This window comes from Hydractinia symbiolongicarpus, chromosome 6 (assembly GCF_029227915.1).
Source record: "Hydractinia symbiolongicarpus strain clone_291-10 chromosome 6, HSymV2.1, whole genome shotgun sequence".
NCBI lineage: Eukaryota > Metazoa > Cnidaria > Hydrozoa > Anthoathecata > Hydractiniidae > Hydractinia > Hydractinia symbiolongicarpus.
The window spans coordinates 31686452-31704903 of record NC_079880.1 but is presented as its reverse complement, the minus strand read 5'-3'; the positions used below and the strand labels follow the sequence as shown (position 1 = coordinate 31704903).

Genomic DNA, 18452 nt, shown 5'->3' with positions numbered 1-18452 from the left:
CAAAAGGCCATATTACGGCCTTTAGAGGCCTGTGCATGTAGTTGAAGCCGTTCTAAAGCCATGGTGCCAAGGAAAACGACTTAGGACGCAGTAGTCCATTGAGACTTGACGGAGTAGACCAATGGTAACCTGCACAGACACGTAGAACCACGTGATTTACGTGCTAAGCCTTTATTAGGCAACAAAAGGCCATATTACGGCCTATAGATTCCTGTGCATGTAGTTGACGGCGTTCTAACCCATGGCTCTGGGGAAAACGACTTAAGACGTCGTAGTCCATGTAGGATGGAAGGAGTAGACAAATGGTAACCTGCACACACACGTGGAACCACGTGATTTTCGTGTATCGCCTTTATTAGGCGGCAAAAGGCCATATTACGGAATTTAGAGGCCTGTCGATGTAGTTGACGGAGTTCTAAAGCCATGGTGCCAAGGAAAACGACTTATGACGCAGTAGTCCATTGAGAGTTGAAAGAGTAGACCAATGGTAAACTGCACAGCCACGTAGAACCACGTGATTTACGTTTTAAGCCTTTATTAGCCAAGTAAAAAGCATATTGCAAATTTTAGAGGACTGTGCATGTAGTTGACGATGTTATAAAGCCATGGCGCTGGGGAACACGACTTAGGTCTTCGTAGTCCACGGAGAATGTAAGGACTAGACCAATGGTAACCGGCGCAAGTACGTTTAAACACTTGATTTACGTTTTAAGCCTTTATTAGACCTCTAGATGGGCATGCTACGGCTTTAGAGGCCTGTGCATGTAGTTGACGGCGTTTTAAAGCCATGGAGCCAGGAAAAACGACTTATGACCTTGTAGTCCATTGAGATTGGAAGGACTAGACCAATGGTAACCTGCACAAGCACGTGGAACCGGGGGATTTACGTGTAAGGACTTTATTAGGCGGCAAAAGGCCATATTACGGCCTTTAGAGGCCTGTGCATATAGTTGACGGCGTTCTAAAGCCATGGTGCCAAGGAAGGCGACTTAGGACGTAGTATTCCATTGTTATTGGAAGGAGTAGACCAATGGTAACCTGCACAGCCACGTAGAACCGCGTGATTTACGTGCTAAGCCTTTATTAGGCGACAAAAAGCCATATTACCTCCTTTAGAGGTCTGTGCATGCAGTTGACAGCGTTCTAAACCCATGGCTCTGGGGAAAATGACTTAAGACGTCGTAGTCCATTGAGAGTAGAAGGACTAGACCAATGGTACCCTCTGCAAGCACGTTTAAACACGTGATTTACGCGTAAGGTCTTTATTAGGCCTCTAAAATGCCATACTACGGCTTTAGAGGTCTGTGCATGTAGTTGACGAAGTTCTAAAGCCATGGTGCCAAGGAAAACGACTTATGACATAACAGTCCATTGAGAGTTGAAGGAGTAGACCAATGGTAACCTGCACAGGAACGTAGAACCACGCGATTTACGTGTTAAGCCTTTATTAGGCCTCTAAGAGGCATAATACGACTTTTAGAGGCCTGTGCATGTGCTTGACAGAGATCTAAAGCCATGATGCCACGGAACACGACTAAGGACGTCGTAGTCCATGGAGTATGGAAGGACTAGACCAATGGTAACCTGCGCAAGCACGTTTAAACACGTCATTTACGCGTAAGGTCTTTATTAGGCCTCTGAAAGGCCATACTACGGCCTTAGAGGCCTGTGCATGTAGTTGACAAAGTTCTAAAGTCATGGTGCTAAGGAAGACGACTTATGACGTAGTAGTCCATTGAGAGTTGAAGGAGTAGACCAATGGTAACCTGCACACACAAGTGGAACAACGTGATTTTCGTGTATCGCCCTTATTAGGCGGCAAGAGTCCATATTACGGCCTTTAGAGGCCTGTGCATGTAGTTGATGGAGTTCCAAAGCCATGGTACCAGGGAAAGCGACGTACGACCTTGTAGTCCATTGAGAGTGGAAGGACTAGACCAATAGTAACCTGCACAAGCACGTGGAACCGGGCGATTTACGTGTAAGGCCTTTATTAGACGGCAAAAGCCATATTGTGGCCTTTAGAGGCCTGTGCATGTAGTTGACGGCATTCTAAAGCCATGGTGCCAGGGAAAACGACTTATGACCTTGTAGTCCATTGAGAGTGGAAGGACTAGGTCTATGGTAACTTGCAAAGCATGTGGAACCGGGGGATTTACGTGTAAGGCCTTTATTAGGCGGCAAAAGGCCATATTACCTCCTTTAGAGACCTGTGCATGTAGTTGACGGCGTTCTAAACCCATGTCTCTGGGGAAAATGACTTAAGACGTCGTAGTCCATTGAGAGTAGAAGGACTAGAGCAATGGTACCCTCTGCAAGCACGTTTAACAAAGTGATTTACGCGAAAGGTCTTTATTAGGCCTCTAAAAGGCCACACTACGGCTTTAGAGGCCTGTGCATGTAGTTGACGGCGTTCTAAAGCCATGGTGCGAGGGAAATCGTCCTAGAACGTAGTAGTCCATTAAGAGTAGAGGGAGTTGACCAATGGTAGCTGCACACACTCGTGGAACCACGTGATTTTTGTGTATCGCCTTTTTTGGCAACAAAAGCCCATATCGCAACCTTTAAAGGCCTGTGCATGTAGTTGACGGCGTTCTAAAGCCATGGTGCCAAGAAAGGTGACTCAGGACGTAGTAGTCCATTGAGAGCGGCAGGACTAGACCAATGGTAATCTGCGCAGGCTTGTAGAACCACGCAATTTGCGTGTTAAGCCTTTATTAGGCCTCTAAAAGGCATATTACAACCTTTAGAGGCCTGTGCATGTAGTTGACGGCGTTCTAAAGCCCTGGTGCCAAAAAAGGCGACTTAGGACGTAGTAGTCCATTGAGAGCGGAAGGACTAGTCAATGGTAACCTGCACAGGCACGTAGAACCACGCTATTTACGTTACAAGCCTTTATTAGGCATGTAAAAAGCATATTGCATCTTTTAGAGCCCCGTGCATGTAGTTGACGATGTTCTAAAGCCATGGCGCTGGGGAAAACGACTTAGATCGTCGTACTCCATGGAGAGTGGAAGGACTAGACCAATGGTAACCGGCGCAAGATTGTGGGAGCACGTGATTTACACGTAAGGCCTTTATTAGGCGGCAAAATGCCATATTACGGCTTTTAGAGGACTGTGCATGTAGTTCAGAGAGTTCTAAAGCCATGGTGCCAAGGAAAACGACTTATGACGTAGTAGTCCAATGAGAGTTGAAGGAGTAGACCAATGTTAACCTGCACAGCCACGTAGAACCACGTGATTTACGTGCTAAGTCTTTATTAGGCGACAAAAAGCCATATTACGGCCTTTAGAATCCTGTGCATGTAGTTGACGGTGTTCTAAAGCCATGATGCCACAGAACACGACTAAGGACGTCGTATCCCATGGAGAATGGAAGGATTAGACCAATGGTACCCTCTGCAAGCACATTTAAACACGTGATTTACGCGTAAGGTCTTTATTAGGCCTCTAAAAGGCCATACTACGGCTTTAGAGTCCTGTGCATGTAGTTGACGGAGTTCTAAAGGCATGGTGCCTAGAAAAACGACTTATGACATAGCAGTCCATTGAGAGTTGAAGGAGTAGACCAATGGTAACCTGCACAGGAACGTAGAACCACCCGATTACGTGTTAAGCCTTTATTAGGCCTCTAACAGGCATATTAGAACCTTTAGAGGCCTGTGCATGTAGTTGACAGAGTTTTAAAGGCATGGCGCCAAGGAAAACGACTTATGACGCAGTAGTCCATTGAGAGTTGAAGGAGTACACCAATGGTAAGTTGCACAGCCATGTAGAACCACGTGATTTACGTTTTAAGCCATTGTTAGGCATGTAAAAAGCATATTGCAACTTTTACAGGCCTGTGCTTGTAGTTGACGATGTTCTAAAGCCATGGCGCTGGGGAAAACGATTAGGATGTCGCAGTCCATGGAAAGTGGAAGGACTAGACAAATGGTAACCTGCGCAAGATCGTGGGAGCACGTAATTTACGCGTAAGGCCTTTAATAGACGGCAAAATCCATATTACGGCCTTTAGAGGCCTGTGCATGTAGTTGACGGCGTTCTAAAGCCATGGTGCCAAGAAAGGTGACTTAGGACGTAGTAGTCCATTGAGAGCGAAAGGACTAGGCCAATGGTAATCTGCGCAGGCTTGTAGAACCACGCAATTTGCGTGTTAAGCCTTTATTAGGCCTCTGAAAGGCATATTACAATCTTTAGAGGCCTGTGCATGTAGTTGACGGCGTTCTAAAGCCCTGGTGCCAAAAAAGGCGACTTAGGACGTAGTAGTTCATTGAGAGCGGAAGGACTAGTCAATGGTAACCTGCACAGGCACGTAGAACCACGCTATTTACGTTATAAGCCTTTAATAGGCATGTAAAAAGCATATTGCATCTTTTAGAGCCCCGTGCATGTAGTTGACGATGTTCTAAAGCCATGGCGCTGGGAAAAACGACTTAGATCGTCGTAGTCCATGGAGAGTGGAAGGACTAGACCAATGCTAACCGGCGCAAGATTGTGGGAGCACGTGATTTACACGTAAGGCCTTTATTAGGCGCCAAAATACCATATCACGGCTTTTAGAGGCCTGTGCATGTAGTTCAGAGAGTTCTAAAGCCATGGTGCCAAGGAAAACGACTTATGACGTAGTAGTCCAATGAGAGTTGAAGGAGTAGACCAATGTTAACCTGCACAGCCACGTAGAACCACGTGATTTACGTGCTAAGCCTTTATTAGGCGACAAAAAGCCATATTACTGCCTTTAGAATCCTGTGCATGTAGTTGACGGTGTTCTGAAGCCATGATGCCACAGAACACGACTAAGGACGTCGTAGTCCATGGTGAATGGAAGGATTAGACCAATGGTACCCTCTGCAAGCACGTTTAAACACGTGATTTACGCGTAAGGTCTTTATTAGGCCTCTAAAAGGCGATACTACGGCTTTAGAGTCCTGTGCATGTAGTTGACGGAGTTCTAAAGGCATGGTGCCAAGGAAGGCAACTTAGGACGTAGTATTCCATTGAGATTGGAAAGAGTAGAGCAATGGTAACCTGCACAGCGACGTAGAACCACGTGATTTTCGTGCTAAGCCTTTATTAGGCGACAAAAAGCCATATTACGGCCTTTAGAGGCGTGTACATGTAGTTGACAGAGTTCTAAAGCCATGATGCCACGGAACTCGACTAAGGACGTCGTAGTCCATGGAGAATGGAAGGACTAGACCAATGGTAACCTGCGCAGGCACGTTTAAACACGTGAATTACGCGTAAAGTCTTTATTAGGCCTCTAAAAGGCCATACTTCGGCTTTAGAAGCCTGTGCATGTAGTTGACAAAGTTCTAAAGCCATGGTGCCAAGGAAAACGACTTATGACGTAGCAGTCCATTGATAGTTGAAGGAGTACACCAATGGTAACCTGCCCAGCCACGTAGAACCTAGTGATTTACGTTTTAAGCTTTATTAGGCATGTAAAAAGCATATTGCAACCTTTAGAGTCCTGTGCATGTAGTTAACGATGTTCTAAAGCCATGGCGCTGGGGAAAACGACTTAGGACGTCGCAGTCCATGTAGGATGGAAGGACTAGACAAATGGTAACCTGTGCAAGCGCGTGGAAACAGTGATTTACACGTAAGGCCTTTATTAGGCGGCAAAAGGCCATATTACGGCTTTTAGAGGCCTGTGCATGTAATTAACGGCGTTCTAAAGCCATGGTGCCAAGAAAGGCGACTTAGGACGTAGTAGTCCATTGAGAGCGGAAGGACTTAGCCAACGGTAACATGCGCAGGCACGTAGAACCACGCGATTTGCTTGTTAAACCTTCATTAGTCATTTAAAAGGCATATTACAAACTTTAGAGGCCTGTGCATGTAGTTGACGGCGTTCTAAATGCATGGCTCTGGGAAAACGACTTAAGACATCGTAGTCAATTGAGAGTAGAAGGACTAGACCAATGGAAACCTGTGCAAGCGCGTGGAAACACGTGATTTACACGTAAGGCCTTTGTTAGGCGGCAAAAGGCCATATTACGTATTTTAGAGGCTTGTGCATGTAGTTGACAGAGTTCTAAAGCCATGGTGCCAAGTAAAACGACTCAGTAGTCCATTGAGAGTTGAAATAGTAGACCAATGGTAACTTGCACAGGCACGTAGAATCACATGATTTACGTGTTAAGCCTTTTTTTGGCCTCTAAAAAGCATATTACGGCCTTTAGAGGTCTGTGCATGTACTTGACGCCGTTCTAAAGCCATGGTGCCAAGGAAAACGACTTATGACGTAGTAGTCCATTGAGAGTTGAAAGAGTAGACCAATGGTAACCTGTACAGCCACGTAGATCCACGTGATTTGCGCTTAAAGCCTTTATTAGGCATGTAAAGAGCATATTGCAACACTTAGAGGCCTGTGCATGTAGTTGACGGCGTTCTAAAGCCATGGTGGGAGGGAAGTCGTCCTAGAACGTAGTAGTCCGTTAAGAGTAGAAGGAGTTGACCAATGGTAACCTGCACACACTCGTGGAACCACGTGATTTTTGTGTATCGCCTTTATTTGGCAACAAAAGCCCATATCACAACCTTTAAAGCCCTGTGCATGTAGTTGACGGCGTTCTAAACCCATGGCTCTGGGGAAAACAACTTAAGACGTCGTAGTCCATGTAGGATGGAAGGACTAGACAAATGGTAACATGTGCAAGCGCGTGGAAACACGTTATTTACACGTAAGGCCTTTATTAGGCGGCAAAAGGCCATATTATGGCTTTTAGAGGCCTGTGCATGTAGTTGACGGCGTTCTAAAGCCATGTTGCCAAGAAAGGCAACTTAGGAGGTAGTAGTCCATTGAGACCGGAAGGATTAAACCAATGGTAACCTGCGCAGGCACGTAGAACCACGCGATTCACGTAGAACCACGCGATACTACGGCTTTAGAGGCCTGTGCATGTAGTTGACGAAATTCTAAAGCCATGGTGCCAAGGAAAACGACTTAGGACGTCGCAGTCCATGGAGAGTGGAAGGACTAGACCAATGATAACCTGTGCAGGGACGTAGAACCATGCGATTTGCGTTTTAAGCCTTTATTAGGCCTCTAAAAAGCATATTACGGCATTTAGAAGTCTGTGCATGTAGTTGACAAAGTTCTAAAGCCATGGTGCCAAGGAAAACGACTTATGACGTAGTAGTCCATTGAGAGTTGAAGGAGTAGACCAATGGTAACCTGCACAGCCACGTAGAACCACGTGATTTACGCTTTAAGCCTTTATTAGGCATGTAAAGAGCATATTGCAATATTTAGAGGCCTGTGCATGTAGTTGACGATGTTCTAAAGCCATGCCGCTGGTTAAAACGACTTAGGACGTCGCAGTCCATGGAGAGTGGAAAGACTAGACCAATTATAACCTGCGCAAGAAATTGGGAGCACGTAATTTACGCGTAAGGCCTTTATTAGCCGGCAAAAGTCCATGTTACGGCTTTTAGAGGCCTGTGCATGTAGTTGACGGCATTCTAAAGCCATGGTGCCAGGGAAAGCGACGTACGACCTTGTAGTCCATTGAGAGTGGAAGGACTAGACGAATGGTAACCTGCGCAGGCACTTGCAGCACGTGATTTTCGTGCAGGACCTTAATTAATCAGCAAAAGGCCATGTGACAGCCTTTAAACGCCTGTGCATGTTGCTGACGGCGTTCAAAAGCCGTGTCGTTAGGTAAAGCTACTTAGGACGTTGTAATCATTTGAGAGTGGAAGTCTACACGAATGGTAACCTGCGCAAGCACGTGGAACCACGTGATTATCGTATAGGGCCTTCATTAGGCCCCAAAAGTCCATAATACAGATTTTAGACGCCTGTGCTTGCAGTTGACGGCGTTCTAAAGCTATGGGGCAGGGAAAACGACTTAGGACCTCGTATTCCATTAAGAGTGGAAGGATTAGACGATTGGTAACATGCGGAAGTGCGTGGAACCACGTGAATTACGTGTAGGGCCTTTATTAGGCAGGAAAAGGCCATATTACAGATTTTAGTGGCCTGTGCATGTAGTTGACGGCGTTCTAAAGCCATGGTGGCAGGGAAAGCGACTTAGGGCGTAATAGTCCATTGAGAGTGGAAGGACTAGACGAATGGTAACCTGCGCAGACACGCGGAAACGCGTGATTTACGTGTCAAGCCTTTATTAGGCGGCACAAATCAGCTAGAGTAGGGAGGGAATACAACCACATTTATCAAAGAACCACGGTCAAACTCTTATAAAAGATATTATGTGTATGTAATGTAAAAAAAATTAGCAAAGGCGCTATTCTCGTGGTAATCCCTTACATGTTTCCATTTTTTGAACATGTGACTTTGTGGTTATCATATGTTCGGTTTTTTGTTAATAATCCAATAACATTGGTGATATTGGTGTTAAGTTGTAGATACTAGCTAAATTGCGAGATCGTCAGTTGATTACTACCTTCATCAGAATTTTCAGCCCCGTCCGGGTATGGACTAATCAATAATTCCTCGTGGTAGCGGGCCATGCTTTAGCAGGCATTCTCTTTTAGCTAGGAGTATCAAATGTTGTAAAGTAGGTAAATGTTACTCACCATTTCCGTCACCTAATTTTTTTTACATTACATACACATTTATGTTGAACTCTGCGTGGGAAACTTTCACATGTTTTTGTTTTTCTGACTTTTTGTTGTATTTTCGTACTATTATAATTTATAATCTGAAATACATGAGGACTGGACGTGGTTTCATGTAAATACTTATCGTTTCTAAACGTTTATTTTATTATTATTATTATTTGCTAACGCTAAAACGTTCGTATCCTCACCAACATCTTCAGAATTTTTTTTCAAAAAATCTATTTTTTGAAAAATTGATCATACCAAAATGTGCTTCGATCATAAGCCACATGTTAGTTTAACACGTATTTATGACTTTATACTCAATAACACCAAAAAGATCAGCAAAACCACGCTGTGATTGTACCGAAATGTCTTTCCAATTGGAAGGGCACCAGCAAAACCTCGCTATTGTCATACAAAAATGTGTATAACGCATGTTGTTCAAACATTTTACCATTGGTAAATCCGATAGTGGTGACCAAATTTTAATTGAATATTTTTAAATAAACGCTCTTGTTTATTTCGATGTACATATCTCACAAACAATACATAAAAACTGATGTTGCAAAAAAACTACACCATCTTCTAACACAATATTTTAACTTCCTTGTAGAGACAAAAACAACCTCACCGAGTGTTCTTGGTATAACAAAGAAGGTATTCTTGAGGAACAAAACTACACACCGCAAACCTCTACCAACACCAAAACTAACGAATCTACTTGACGACATCGAAATGGAGGAGTTTATTATTAGTGAATTCGCCACACAGCCAACTGTTTCGCTAATCACGACCTCCACAAAATCAAACAGCAAACCAGCACCTAACACTAAAAGAGACGTTGACGAAATAGAACAATACATTTTAAACACGAAGCGCCACCTAGATACGAATACGAACAAAGAAAACAAAAAGACCGACTATATTGATGAGACAAAAAAGCTCTTAGATTATAATCGGCAATTGCAGAAATGGAGGAGTTTATTATTAGTGAATTCGCCACACAGCCAACTGTTTCGCTAATCACGACCTCCACAAAATCAAACAGCAAACCAGCACCTAACACTAAAAGAGACGTTGACGAAATAGAACAATACATTTTAAACACGAAGCGCCACCTAGATACGAATACGAACAAAGAAAACAAAAAGACCGACTATATTGATGAGACAAAAAAGCTCTTAGATTATAATCGGCAATTGCAGATTCTCGAAATGCATCTCGCTGCTGGGACGGTTCCCTTTGGGCTAAAAAACCAGGTTCGCTCCACTATGAGTTTACCTGCTGAATTAAAAAATGAATGGAATGCCACCGTGCATTCATGTAGCAATACCTTGCTGCAAATTCTAATAAAGCACCATAGAAACAATGTAAAAAAGTGCAAAGAGGAGAGAGAGTCTTTGAAAAAGGAATTCTCCTCGGACGAACTCAACAATTTAAACAAATTATGCATACAACAACACAACGAATTGCTTACATTGAGAAACAATAAACTGAAAAGGAAAAACAGTAACCAGACTGATTTCCATGACACACCGCGAAAGCTGTAGTCATCATGAGTAAAGATGACTACATTAGAAAAGTTTATGACCACCTCTCCAACAACAAATATTACGCAAAAATGAAAACTGACCCTAGCAAAGACCTTAAAACTAATATCAACAGTTTCATAGAAATTTCTCTATGTCACCACCACATAAACAAAAACACGGCCAAATTTATAACACCACCTGAAAACACTAGAATGCCCCTATTTTACATACTGCCAAAAATTCATAAGGATGGCATTCCAGGACGACCAATAGTTTCAGCCGTTAACTCTATAACTGAAAATATCTCAAAATTTTTAAATCTTTGCCTGCAACCTCTCTTACCAAAATTAAAATCCTATGTAAAGGACATCAAACATCTAATACAACGGTTACAAACCATACCGGCACAAAATGAACACGTTTTACTTGTATCAGCAGACGTATCCTCACTTTACACCAATATCCCTCATCAAGAAGGAGTTGATGCGTGTATTCATTTCATTACAAAATACAGAAACACACTGCCTTCATTCACACCCAATGAACATGTAATACGAACGTTGTTTTCGTTTATACTGGAAAATAACTATTTCATGTTCCTAAATGAAATATATCTGCAGTTACTTGGCACAGCCATGGGTACGAAGGTGGCACCACCATACGCATCATTATTCCTGGGTCTTTTTGAGCAGGTGTTTATTTTCGATAAGTTTCCAAATTTAATCACTATATTTCTTCGTTTCCTAGACGACATATTCTTCATATGGGAACACAGTGAAGAAGAACTACACAAATTTTTCATATATCTAAATTCAATACACCCTACAATAAAATTCACCTATGAATATTCAACAGAGGAAATTAGTTTTTTGGATAGGACTATCTATTTAGATAAACGCTCGAGAAAACTTAAAACCAAATTATTTATAAAACCAACTGACAGCAGAGCACTATTACATTTTACGTCGTATCACCCTCACCATACCAAAAGGGGTATAATTTATTCGCAAGCACTCCGCTATCGCATGATAACAAGTCAAGATAGCATTTTAAAATGTGAGCTCGATGAACTTAAAAGTATTTTGCTGACCAGAGGATACAAAGGTAGGCTTGTTGATGAAATATTCGGGAAAATCGCCACATTAAAGCAATCAGACGTACTTTCTAACTCCACGCACAAGTTTAATAAAAAACGAATACAGTTCAGAACCGCTGACAATAGTGGTGATGCTGACAGAGACCAAAACAAAGACAAACACATTCTACCTTTTATTTTACCTTACCACGAAAAATTTACAACGCTTAAACGAATACTACACAAGTATTGGTTTATAATTGAGAGCGACCCTGCTCTGCGACTCGTTTTTCCAACCAAACCATTCTTGACTTTCACCAAGCATAAAAATATACAGGAATATTTAATCAGAGCAAAGATGAGATCTGCTGACCACTGCCTTTCAATATAATTTTTATAATTTTTACGTTTATTCGATTTGTATAACATTCAGTTTATTATTTTCATAATAAAATTGTTACACCCAAAACAGTTTTTTGATATTTTAGCAAAATACTGCATGCTAGCGTTTTGCCATTTTATTTGTTAGTCTGATATCCAAATATATATCATAGCCTGTGGAATTGGTTGTAAAATTAATTTACAAACTAATTAATACACACAAAACCAAGTAATTTTATGACCAAAAACTTAATAACAAACTCACATACGCGTGAAAATGAACATAATACGTGCATGTGTATATATAATATTTGATAACTGTGTAAGCAGAGATAACTGGGTGCAGAAGTTAGCTGTTACAACCTTGGTACTACCATACTGTGAAACGATACGAAGAAAAAATCTCGTTTCCATAACAACATGACAAAATCTTCCATCTGCACTCACATTCGGTTTGACTAAAAAACTCTCAATTCTATGACAACTACACTCATCCACTTTAAATAAATCAATCAATAAATTACACAATTACAACCCATAAAAGGGTTCCTGAAAATACAACTTTAACACTGAACCATATGGCTAGAATTTAACTTTTCATACAAGGCTGATATAGATTACAAATAAATATTCGTAGCACTGGAAACGAGGTTGGATGTAATGATGAAGTACTGATAATAACGACTTATACTATCTTAACAACACAGAAAACCTGTGTAATAAGTGATAGGCATATCATCTGGATTCAAGTAAGCATACACGAATGATAGAAACCTGGGCACTATCTTGCCTTGAAACGCTTTGAAGATAAAATTGCGTTTATAAATCTGTGCGCACATTCAGTTTAAACATCGGTTTCTATGACAACTACAAGACTGAACAATAAAAAATAAAAAATAAATAAATAAAAACGACCCTCAAACGGCCCTACCGAAGCAATATATAAGACTGAGAATGGCCATAAAACGACCTCTTACAACAGAAACAAGAACGTAACAACACTATTCAAAATAACGTTTTTTTATTGAACCAAATAAATTTTCATCATGCAGACTAACGACCTCTTCAGTTCAAGCGAATTTGACGCTAGCAACGGAAATGGTGAGTAACATTTACCTACTTTACAACATTTGATACTCCTAGCTAATAGAGAATGCTTGCTAAAGCATGGACCGCTACCACGAGGAATTATTGATTAGTCCATACCCGGACGGGGCTGAAAATTCTGATGACGGTAGTAATCAACTGACGATCTCGCAATTTAGCTAGTATCTACAACTTAACACCAATATCACCAATGTTATTGGATTATTAACAAAAAACCGAACATATGATAACCACAAAGTCACATGTTCAAAAAACGGAAACATGTAAGGGATTACCACGAGAATAGCGCCTTTGCTAATTTTTTTTACATTACATACAAATGAGCCCCAACGCATGCGCAGTAACATCAGTGCTATCATACGCAAGTGGGGTAAGTCCCTATCATGCGGTGTTGAGTCATGCATAACAAGGTAAAGTCCCTATCATAAAACAAATAAGCCCCAAACACATGCGGTGCATAACAAGGTATGTTCTCCAACGCATGCACAGTAAAGCTCAGCAATCTTCGGACCTTGTTGGAATGTATATATGAAATGGTACTCTGTTATTGGTGCTCTGTAGAACTGTGCGACAAAGTCAGGTGCCCCATGAGATACAATCCGCCGCACGAAATCTGGGTTTTTTCATGTGATGGAAAACATGGCTGCCCATATGAGCGATGGTGGTGAGTACATGTACGAGGGCTACTTTTGTGGAGATGCGTGCTGCTTGGCTTACGTGGAAGAGCGAAAGTTGTATGATAGTGCGTACGAAATATCGCTGTGGCTGTTGAAAGGGCGCTACAAGGAAAGGCCTGCTCCAGACTGGAGACACCTCAGAAGATTTAGGTGTGACTTGACGCAAAAGGAATTTTTGGGGTTGGATTGAAATCAATGTTATCCTACAACAAGGTTGTAGGATAAAAAGAAAAGAAAATACTACTAATAAATGTGCATCAGCTGTCAAACTAAATTCAATATATTTGGAACTGCGGTAGTCATGACCTTTATAGCTGGTATTGGTATCTCCCTCCCACGAATGGCCTTAGCGATATTGAAAGAATCGGAGAGGGAGAAGGAGAATGGGCGAAGGATTAAGGACCTAGAGGTTCGTCTTTATACCTTACAATCATAATATAAATGGAGCACTGTAAGGACTGTGAAATGGTACTTGACGAGTATGATAGATGTACCTGCGGGCGTCCGTTTGTGGTAAATAGTAAATTGTTGTGTTGGTATTGTTATACATCATATATAACGGGGGTGGCTGCGTATGTACAATAACAAGCAATTCTCCGAAGTCGTTCGGATTACAATAAAGAAGATGCTACGATTTGAGGAAGAGCTTGTCAACCCTAAATTATTCTACTCATTTGCTGTTACCTTTACAGACATCAATGATATCAATGTGGACTACCTGACAGTGTCGGATGCTATCTCTGCTAACGAAGGTAATGATCAAAGGTATATTACAGGCTACCATACACGAGACTTCGTAGTAGCCCTCAGGGTAAAGACGCCCAAAGTCTCGTCCCCGCATGGAGTGACCCGGTACAACGCCAATGCTGTACCAGCGATGAGTTTTGATTTTGAAGAGTACCCCGATTGGGTTGCGAAGTATCGCCAAACCTGGCCTAGGATTGAAGGGCTGATATCTAAGCAATTCGCGAGAGAGCCTGGGAAAAAGGACCGTTACGTGAACACAAAACTCAAATACTACAAGGATACAATCGCAACCAAATTCCATGGTATGCCAGTACCCTACGACGAGCCCTGCCAAGCCAGTGCCATCCTGGCTATTTCATCGGTGTATGTGTAAGGTAAAAACTACTACCCCCAGGTACATATTACAGAATGTCGATATAAGGACCTGAATTGTTACTGAGCGAGGATTAAAAAACCATATATTTAATAGACCCTGTAGGCCTTTTAAATATACAAATTAGGGCCTCTACTCGGATGGGGACTCTAGATACCGCTTGCATACTGCGCAGGTCGAACGTTTTTAAAAATACCATTCTGAATCTCTTTCCTCCCCACTTGTTTTCCTTTCGCAATTAGTTGGGCTCTCTCTTGTTCATTGATAGCTTTGACAATACGGTTAAAACGTTGTCGCAGCTGTTCTTTTAACAGCATATATCTTTCCTTCTCTCGAGAGATCAGACTGTACTCGTAATCACTAATTACACCGTTTTCCATTGCCTTTGAGATCAGATCAACAATAGAGTTCAATTTCGATTCGGCGAGTAGCCTTATACCTTCATGTTTCTTGAATTTGACACCGAGCCTTTTTGAAGCGTTTCTAAGGCCTGCTTGCCCCATCCCGGCCGCAATAGTAAGTCCCCCCCCCTATGACCAAAGGAAACCTCAGGGCGGAGGCCATGGCTCCGATGCCAAGTCCGGATTTAATCACGTTTATGCCAAGCATACCATGGTCGCAAAAGCGTATTCACGTGTTATGCGTTATAAATTTCTTTGCAAGCCTGTTCCGCTCCTTGATTTCATTTCGCAGATATTGCTCTATTTCCTCAATCTTTTAAGCCTAAATACCTGGCTATCCTCGGGTATATCAGCACTTTGTGTAGGTGCACTGGGCAAACTCGGGTACAGTTTGCTGATATCGCTCATCTTTATTCTATGAGAATACACATTGTGAGGCTACATACCCCTTGTCAACTCAATCTTCAAATTCCATACCTATAACCACATGCGTCAAGTTCTGGCAAGAATGAAGGTCACCATGCCTTATGATGATGGATTTGAACAGTACAAAAACCCCTACTTAACCTCCGGATACGCCCAGGTATGTATGGAATACGGTGCAGACCCAAATAGCCTGTACAAGTTCAAGGCTGTCAAGTCCTCATTTACCAATGGCAGATGGTGGCCTCAAGTTGACGGGGATTGGGCAAAGTTCATCATCCCCACAAGTCAGGGTTTGACATCAGAAGGTCTGACCAAGCTAAGTGAGAGTATTCGCGTCTACGTGGTGTTGTTGGTAGGATCACAAGCAGGGACCAAGGCATCCTTAATCGGGTCTGGTGCAGACAACTACACAGCGCTAAATAGGTCTGCCTAGGGGGTGTAGTATGGGTACTTCGTGAGCTTTTCGAGCAGGGACGTGTCATCTGCGGCAATTTTCATTAGGGTATCCTTGATGGCATTCAGCTGGGAGTATATTTTAGAGGATAGTATACCGTGTGATTCAATCTCTAAATTTCTTCTTACCTTAAGATCTTTAATCTTAGCCTAAACCTTTCTATATCCCTATCATTATCAGGGTTACCCTGCTCCCCGGCCTTCTGCTTCTTCAGATCTTTTAACTTGACCTCAACCCTAGTAATCTCGCCCTTGTATCACACAATTTTCGCCCTGTGTAGTTTCAAAGCACCCTTTATCGTTTGAAGTTCGATGTCAAGCCCTTTTCTTTCATGATCCGTGATCCATCTCAGGAGGTCTTCCGTATGGGCTATGATTTTATCCAATTCTTTAATATTTTCCAAGACTTTGTCACCTTCGTCGCATTCATCGCCCTCGTCTACCTTACCTGCCCCGTCCAACGATTCCATCTGAATATACTCAATCTCATGTGCTATATCCTGCATGACCTTCTTGGCCCTTGCTTTACCCCCTTTGTTGGGTGTTGTTATATATTCCTTAAAACCCATGTCTCGCACGAAATCTGCCCCCAAATGTTTTACAATGCTACTAGCAGCTAGTAAATCCACACCCCTCTTTTTATATATCCCTCCAGTAATATCTACACCCTATAAAAAAGAATGAAAATCATCATAGGGGATCACATCATTTATCATCCCTACCACCTTTATCCTCCTCCCCAATATCATTTTCATGTGAAAAAATTGGATTAATTGACATCTTTATTTAAAACATCCCCTATATAATAAAATGAGTAACGTATTCAGAACTACTCTGGACCCCTACTCAGAGACAAAGCAGCTTTTTGGTATCAAGGGCCGGAAACAGAGGGTTGAGATAAACCATATACCCTCTACGATCAGCCAGAAACAGTATGTTGATATCCCAAATATGTCCCAGAATGATGTCATCTTTCCAGGGAGTCTCAAGCTTCTATTTGATCTGACGCTGTCGGGAACCAATACAAAGCGTACGATCGTGTCGAATATAGGCAAAAGTCTGGTGAACGAGGTACAGAATATTAACGACTACAACTCCCTGGCAGTGTACCGGGACTTGGGGTTACCCAAATTCGATCGTGACAACAACCTCATCCTAGAGGGGATAAATCCCAATGACGGAACCAACAGAGCCCTACAGGTCAGTCCCAGCGACCACGTTGGGACAGATAAAGAGAAGGCGATAGCTGCAGCGTATGGGAACGCTTTTTGTGTATCCCTGGGCAAGATGTTTGAACTGACAAGAGACTTGCCGCTTTACCAGGCAGGGCTCCATGACTGCCTCCAATTTGTCCTACATCTCGCATCGTACGGTGACGTTATAAAGGATGCAGGGACAGCAGCCTTGGGATCTACGGCGGCCAAGGCGGCTGATGCCGCGTACAAGATTACCTACATCAAGCTCGAGTTTGACAAGATCACCCAAGAAGGCCTGGCAAGCGCCATGATGTCAAGGTATGCAATATTGGCCCTGCCCTATGAGCGGATACTTCGCAGTAAGGTTGTCACCATTAAAAAGGCTGACACGAGCTACAACCTCCGAATTGGCACTCCAGTGAAAAGCCTCAAAGGCGTCTTGCTACTGTTTGTAGACCCCGGGAAAGTGAAGGCCTATGCTGGTGTGAATGAGGTCTTTTACAATCCAAAAATTGAGAAGATCAGCGTCACCGTTGAGGGCGAGCCTAATGAACTGTATAGCCATGCCATGCTTCCAAAAGACCACTCGAACGTGACCATCGGGCAATTCTTCAACGAAAGATATGCGTTGTTTGTCGATTTCACAGCCTCACCCGACGCTACCCTGCATGGTAGCGGAAGGACTTTACAACGCCTAAGCGATGGCATCACATTGCATATGAGTAAAAAGGCTGATGAAACTGGGGATTTCAGGTGTCACGTGTACTTGATAATGGACGCGCAACTGAATATCTTAGATGGTAGTTTTCATAGCATGAAGTACTAAAATAAAGAGAGATAGCGATGATTGCTGCCATAAACGCCCTAGTATTTTCAGGGACTAACTTCTTGTTTTCTAAGCTCTCAGGGCACGGTGAGGGCGAACGGAAGAGACACGATGAAGCTATGGAAAAGCTCAATACAGCTCAGGCACAGTGGATCAGGAAAAGGCAGGCTAAATTGGACTGGTTCGCTGAACAGCGGGAACTGCAACTCAAGGCTGGTAAAAGCCTTCGTGAGCTCGATGACGACATGTACCAATACTACATCGCTTCAGACAAGAAGGCCCCGCAATCAAAAGATTTTTACTTACCCTCCAAAAAACAACAAGATGGTGAACTCACGTTCATCCTTGGCTCCCTATCCCTGCTAGGCTTCGTTGCCTATAAGTATCTGTAGGAACGTTTTCTGACATTAATAAAGACATGTCCATGATAAGCTGTATGGCAATACGTACAAGTATATACTGACGGGATTCACGTGGCCTCAAGGTACAAGGTAGCAAGGCCTCTACGTACCAAAAAAGCCAACGAGGTCGCGGAGATGATCAAGGATATCTACAAAGCGGGACCTTTACGATACCCTAAAACCTTCCAATGTGACAATGGTTCTGAGTTCAAGTCAGATGTAACGAAGCTGCTAGAAGGCAAAGGTGTGGAGATTAAACGGGCCATTACCAAGTATCA

At 42.7% G+C, this 18452-nt stretch overlaps 1 protein-coding gene across 1 annotated transcript; it reads left to right on the top strand.

Annotated features, from left to right (window-relative positions):
• The first annotated feature begins 10134 nt into the window (after window positions 1-10134).
• LOC130648280 (uncharacterized) lies at window positions 10135-10921 on the top strand. The gene is made up of 2 exons (XM_057454321.1): window positions 10135-10803; window positions 10859-10921. Exons 1-2 carry the CDS (start codon window positions 10135-10137, stop codon window positions 10919-10921), a joined length of 732 nt encoding a protein of 243 aa, XP_057310304.1.
• The last annotated feature ends 7531 nt before the right edge of the window (window positions 10922-18452 follow it).